This window comes from Papaver somniferum, unplaced genomic scaffold (genome assembly GCF_003573695.1).
Source record: "Papaver somniferum cultivar HN1 unplaced genomic scaffold, ASM357369v1 unplaced-scaffold_135, whole genome shotgun sequence".
NCBI lineage: Eukaryota > Viridiplantae > Streptophyta > Magnoliopsida > Ranunculales > Papaveraceae > Papaver > Papaver somniferum.
The window spans coordinates 1,388,075-1,394,760 of record NW_020622713.1 but is presented as its reverse complement, the minus strand read 5'-3'; the positions used below and the strand labels follow the sequence as shown (position 1 = coordinate 1,394,760).

The 6,686-nt window shown below is 37.4% G+C and overlaps 1 protein-coding gene across 1 annotated transcript; it reads left to right on the top strand.

Annotated features, from left to right (window-relative positions):
* Nucleotides 1-1,638: 1,638 nt before the first annotated feature.
* On the top strand, nt 1,639-5,355 carry LOC113333861 (nucleolin-like). Its single transcript, XM_026580234.1, has 7 exons — nt 1,639-1,961; nt 2,772-2,821; nt 3,926-3,982; nt 4,093-4,185; nt 4,456-4,644; nt 4,731-5,136; nt 5,229-5,355. The coding sequence occupies exons 1-6, from the start codon at nt 1,639-1,641 to the stop codon at nt 4,859-4,861; spliced, it is 843 nt and encodes a 280-aa protein (XP_026436019.1). The 3' UTR covers nt 4,862-5,136; nt 5,229-5,355.
* The last annotated feature ends 1,331 nt before the right edge of the window (nt 5,356-6,686 follow it).

Genomic DNA, 6,686 nt, shown 5'->3' with positions numbered 1-6,686 from the left:
CAATTCGCTTTTTCGGTTTCTTGGCGGAAATTTTTATTTCGTTCCTGTTAATGTAGTACTGTGAAGTTGACGTGTTTTATCGCCATGACTTGTATGCACACCCAAACGTTGAATCCTTTTGCATGGCAAATTCTCTTCAATGCATTACTGATGATTAGTTTATTCTTCTTTGACTAATTCATGCATATTCGTATGGTTGGTGCTTGTGGATCCCACTCCATGCGAATGAATCAACATGAGTTTGTTTTGGTTGTATAACAATGTGCTGCGCAACATTAGTGATTGAGAAAATTCAAATAACGATCTCAGTGATGTTTCGTAATTTTGGTTTTCTAATCAACAATATTAATTAACCAATGTGTCTGTTCAGTGTTGTCTAACAGTTACTATCTGTCTTGAGATTAGATAAGGGAGATACGCTGTTTCCGAAAAGACACATGCCTGTTCGTAGTGCCGTTTAAAATTGAATTTTCTTTGACGTCGCAGAGTCAATAGCAAATGTAACATTACAGATTACATCAGTTTGAAAATCAATCTTGAATTTTTCGAAGGGTGTGAAATCGACGGGCATGCAACCGATCGCTGGGAAAGAACCGAGAATGGAATTAGAGGGTCGGTCCAATTAATTTTGGATCAACATGTGAAGGAGGACAGACACTGAAAACCCACTGGTGAGACTTCGTTTGGAATACAAATCCAAATTGATAATCGGAAATGTCATTAATACAATGAGTCTCGGAAGACCATTTCATAGCCAGTGGTGCGCAATTGATCATGTCAGTACGCACACATGATACTAAGAAAGTGATGTTGTTCATCAGATTCCCCAGAATGGGCATTTGTTGTTCATAGGCATCATAGTAGTGGTTTCTTTTCTCTTTTCTATATTCCTTCCTTGAGTTTCTGTTTCTCGTTTTGGCTGGATCGGAACAATCTGTTGTGAGAGTTTCGCTAAGATTCCATGATAGTTTTGAATGACCATGAAGAGCGGGTATAAAGGACTTCGTTTGTGATTACTGGTCACAACATCGAGAATTTTGAGACTCCCCTTAGTTGTACTCGTGGCAATGATCATTCATGTATGGATTCTCTCATGATAGAGATGATATTTTTATATGGAACCCTTGTACCAAAGAATATAAACTGGTACTAGAAACTCCCACTGATATTCCTCCGGGTGTCGTCGAGGACGAACACGATCTTAGAAAATCATACGGGTTTGGTTATGATTCCAAAGTTGATGATTATAAGTTGATAAGAATCCTGGGGTTTGAGCAATGTCCAGATTCTGAAGCTAGAGTATATACGTTAGAATCGAATACATGGAGAAATCTTGGTTTCATTCCTTATAGATTTTCTCCATATTCTAAAAAAGCTGAAGGGCACCTTCTTAATGGCGTTCTATATTGGATTGCTAGTGTTTGTCGTGCTGGAAATGAGTCGTCTGGTGTTCTCGTTTCTTTTGATATTTCTAGTGAATCGTTCCATGGTATGCCATTACCTAACAACTATACGGATGAGGACCCTTTCTAGTCAGACTTGGGTACGTGGGAAGGGAAACTATGCATCATACGTAGGAATCACAAGCAAGATATTAAGATATGCAAGCATCATGACGATCATGTTGATGTGTGGACAATGAGTGATAACACTTGGAGTAAGCTTCCGGACATTACCGCACAACTGGCGCGTCTCCATTATGAAAGGCCCATTCAAACTCTCCGGAATGGTGAAATCCTATTTGAAGGCGGTCCAGAGAAGGGAAACGGCTTTGGTTTGATTTCTTATGATCCAAAGCTTGATGAAAGAACTAGAGTTTTAAGGATACATGGTTTTCCTTATAGCCGTGACCTGGAAACTTATATTGAGACTATAGTTTCAGTTAACTCTGGCACTTATGTTGCGCAACAAGGAAAAGAGGAAACTGATGACGAGGAAACAGATGACGACGATTATGGGAGGTGATTTTTAGCAAATATGTAGCGGTGGATTATTCAAGAAGTAGAGTGCATATAGGCGCATGGTGGTGGTGATAGAACGACATTTGGTAACCTTCGAAGCAACTTGTGTGCAAATTTCTTTTGTAGTGATTTTGAATATACATACATGCATAAACGTAGAAACTGATTATTGCTGGTACAATAAGCAAGATGCATCTGATCTATTATCTTCTTTTATCAACTCTGGTTAAGTCACCTTTACATTATCATGGTAGCTCGAACAGTTTCGTGGGCAGCTTGTAGTTTGTTATGAGATTGGATTCTTTGGTCAAACTCTAGACTTATTCTATCAAAAGAATCTGTTCCTGAGGGGGTTTTTGTTTAGGAGGAGTCCGATTTCTCTCTCTCCTCTCTCTGAAATCTTTTTATTCAAAAAACAAAAACTCATCGTTCATAGCGTTCCCCTGCTCAGATTTGGTCTTAATGACCAGATCTGAGCAGGTTAGTATTCTTAGCTCGTTTGTTGTTTGTTTTTAAGTTTAGATTATTCGGATTCTCATTCATCCTCTCTGATTTTTATGCTATTTTGCCTCTCCCTTTTCGAATCGGAATCACAACTTCAACAATAGTCTAGGTTGGTTATGAGTGTTTCAGATCATGATGGTGGTGACGGCGGTCTGATTTCAGTTGGGGTTTCTAGTTTGCATTCAAGCAGACAATTTTATCACTCCGTTTTGTTCTTGGCAGAGGGCGGTGGTGATTGCTGGATGACCTGCTTAACCTAGATCATCCATTTTTGATGATTTCATTGGAGTTTCTGTGCTTATGCAGAGAAGAATTCATCATTGATCTAGTTCTTGGGTTCCTGTTGTTGTTGAAGTGTTGGTTGTTGTTCTTGTTTGTGCAAATCCATACATTTTTCCTCTGTTTTCAATCAACACCATTTCAAAATCACTGAGTTCTTTATCCAAAGGTACCTGTTTACAGCGAAGAAAAAGTGGCGACGATTTTGTAATGGAGTTTTGATTTGAAAGATGATTTGCTTGCCATCGATGGATTGCTGCAGGAGGGGGTCAGGTGGAAGTGGCGGCAGAATTAGGGATTAATGGGAAGATTCAACCTTAGCTCTTTTTTAGGGTTTTGGTTTCTTTGGGCTTCTTTGTGGGTTTTTCCATTTTGGGCTGTCATTAGTTGACGGGTTTTCTATCATTTGGGCTTTTATGTGGGTTTTTCCATCATGGGTTTTCTTATCATGAAATTTGTAAGAGGGTTTCTATGTGGGTTTAGGGTTTCTATGGGGTTTATCTTGTATGAGGGTTGGGCACAATTACTTACGGGAAAATTAGGCGCATGCCCAGAATTTTTTTTTTACTTACCGCCAGGCCCGCAATTACTTTTCGCTACAGTCGCACCCAACATTATTTAAAATTATTAAAAACGTGCAGAGTTCCTCAATTACCCTTCAGCGGTTATAGGCAGTTTTATTAACTCCCGAAAACGGTCGGAACCATTTCTTTTCTCTTCTTCTCATTTATTCTTCATCCGTTTTTCTATTCCTATTCCTCCATAAACATTGTAACGGATGATTGATGATTGAAGTTGATCAAACCCTAAAACCGATGATTGAAGTTGATCAAACCCTAAAAATCAATTTCGAACTCTAAAAAACCTTAACCCTAGAATTCAGTAGAACCAAAATGGATGAAACACCAACAAAAACACTTCAGAAATCAAAAGAGAAGAAATTAGGTACTAAAACTAGTTTAATCGATCTTATTCTTGCATGCATTCGGTACATTTGATTTTATTTGATTTTCGATTTTAATTTTTGTTCTTAATGCTTCAGATGAAAAAGGGAAAACAGAAGGAAAAATGAAGTCGAAGAAACAGAAAAAAAAAACGGTGAGATTTATCATTAGCTTCATCTGTTAGTGTTTGATTTTGTTTTTTTTGAATTTTTTTTTTAATCATAAATTTTGTTACAGTAATTGCCGAAGATGAATCAGAAAAAAAGAGTAAATCTAAAAAGAAAACTGTTTCTGGTGAGAGTTTCATCCTGAATACCCATAATTTTTTTTGAGTTGTCACTTTATTCTTCTTCGATTTTAACATAATCTTCTCCTCAATGTGATTTTACCTACTGACATTGAAGATGAACAAGAAGAAATTGATAGTGTCGAAACACTGAAGGAGATGCAAATCAAGGCAAAGGGAGATGCTCTAAAGAAGAGTAAGAAAGGCTCTGGTATGCATAACTAGTTCTCATGTGTGATTCTGCATAACATAAATCTGCATAACTTGTTCTGCAGATGCATGACAGGGTATGCAGCATCAAATTAATGTGTGTAACTTGTTATGCAGATGCATGACAGGTTATGCTTACAAAAAAAAACACTGCATAACACCTATTTTTAAGTGTTGCTTTTTAATTTTCATATGTTTAAATTTTAACTTTCATCTGCTTACCAAAGTTACTGCATAACTTAAATAGCTTATTTATTTGTGTGTTGAAAAGATCCCGAAGCAACCCCGTCAAGGAAGTCGCAGAGATTAAAAGATCAGGTGTCACCTCAAGTACCGCCTAGTTCACCTAGGCCTGAAAAAGCTACTAAGGGAAAAAAGAAAGCAAAGAAAGCTGCACCAAAGGAAGTATCGGGTGATGATACAGATAATGAGGATGATAATACAAATGATTCCGAAGATGGTAAGATTTGCTTGTGGTATCTTCTGTGTGATATATTGTTTAATTGGTGTCATTGATTTGTTTCAATATGATTTGGCCTGTTTCAGTGAGGCAAGTTGTTGATCATCAGAAGAAAAGAAAAAGACATGAACCCAAACAATCGAAAGACCTGGAAAGGATGAAGAAGAAGCAAATCGAAAGATCCCAAAGCACGGGTAACAAAGGTGTGGATAGATGATATTGAAAGGCTGGGTGGAAAAACTTGATAAGAAAGGTCATGAAGAGGAAGTTGTCCGCCTTATCTTCCTTTACATGCTAGTCGTCTTGTTCTTTTGTCGTTCAAGTGGAGACAATTTAGATGTCTCGTATGTTGGTTTGGTTAAGGATTTGTAAACCATGGACTCTGTCTCTTTTCCTGATCTTATTCATGAACACCTGATGGAGAGCATCAAGACTGTCAAAAGAAACAATCTTCATATCAGGAATTGCAGTGGTTGCACTATATATTCTCTTGTGAGTTAGTTTTTTTTTTACTTTCATAACATCTGTCAATAAATATTAATTTCTTGGATACAGAATATCTTATTAGTTATTATTTTTTGCAGCTTTGGTTGGCTGAGCATTCTAACATAGATGAGATATCATCAGACATCGTCAAAGTCATTTCCAATGCTACACCGAGAGCTTCAAAGTGGGACTTGGCAGCAATGAAGAAACCAATGCTCAAGAAGAATATTACGTTCTTAAAGGTACCTGTTTGTGAACATTTCATGATTTATAATTGACCTTCATGCATCTATGACAATATCTCTAAATTCCTTAAAAATGAATGCATAATAAGTTACGTTAGCAAAAAAGGATAACTGCATAATAAGTTATGCACCTTAATAAATCAATGCATAACATGTTATGCAGCCGAATATATGAATGCATGACCGGTTATGCATTTTTCAATATTGAAAAGGAGTTAAGCAGGGTTGTGTTTTTAAATGCATAATAAGTTATGCACCTTAACAAATCAATGCATGACATATTATTCAGTTCCAATATTAAATGCATGACTAGTTATGCATTGTTTAGATTAGCTGCATCACAGGTTATGCATATAAAAAATGTTGTTATATTTGTTATGCATTCCTTTGATGAGTGTCATTAATCATGTTGCAGTATAATGATAAATTTAGAGATGAGTACAGTGCAATGGAGATGGAATTCTGTGAACCAAGAAAACCAAGAAAAAGGAAAGATTTATATGATCTCGTCGCAATGAATCTTGAAGATAACAGGGACAAGTATGAAGAAGCATTTCTGGATGCGATTAAGATCATTGAACAAGAAACGTGTCCCCCCGATAGTGCTGAAGCAAGGTTGCAGATCATTGAAGCAAAGTTGAAAGACATGAAGCAGACTCAGGAGAGGAATAGACAGAGTGGAGTAGACTTCAATGAAAATTTGTATAATTACGTGAAGGAATTTCTCGTTGATTGTGGCAACATAGAAGTGCAGGAGGAGGAGTCAGGTGGAACTAGTGTTAATGTATCATCAGCTGAGCCAAGCGACCCACTGAGCCAAAACTTGCCAAGGAATGAGACTCTTGTTGAATTGGTATCTTCAACTGAACCATCTACACAAGAATCAGTGCCAGAAGTTATCAAACTCGATAGCCAAGACCAAACGGCTAGTCAAGGTATCCAGTCTTCACCTTTAAAGTTCATGGACATGGAAAAAGCTGTTAATATCTCCAGCGACGACAAGGAAACAGAAACTCAAGTGGAATTGGAGACAACACCAAATATAGCAACAACACAACAAAGACTTGAAGCACAGGAAAGAGACTTTTTGGCCGGTGGTGATGATGACATTCTTCCAGAAACTCAGAAGAAAGCAGAAGAATATGTGGTGCCGACATTTAATCTGCATTTATCACAACCTGCTGCTGCAATTAAAGATGATGCTGGTGGACCACAACAACAAGCTGAAAATATGCAACAACCCGTTGTTGAGATACCACAACATCAAACTGAAGAACCACAACAACCATAAGAGCCAGTGGCTGAAAAGCT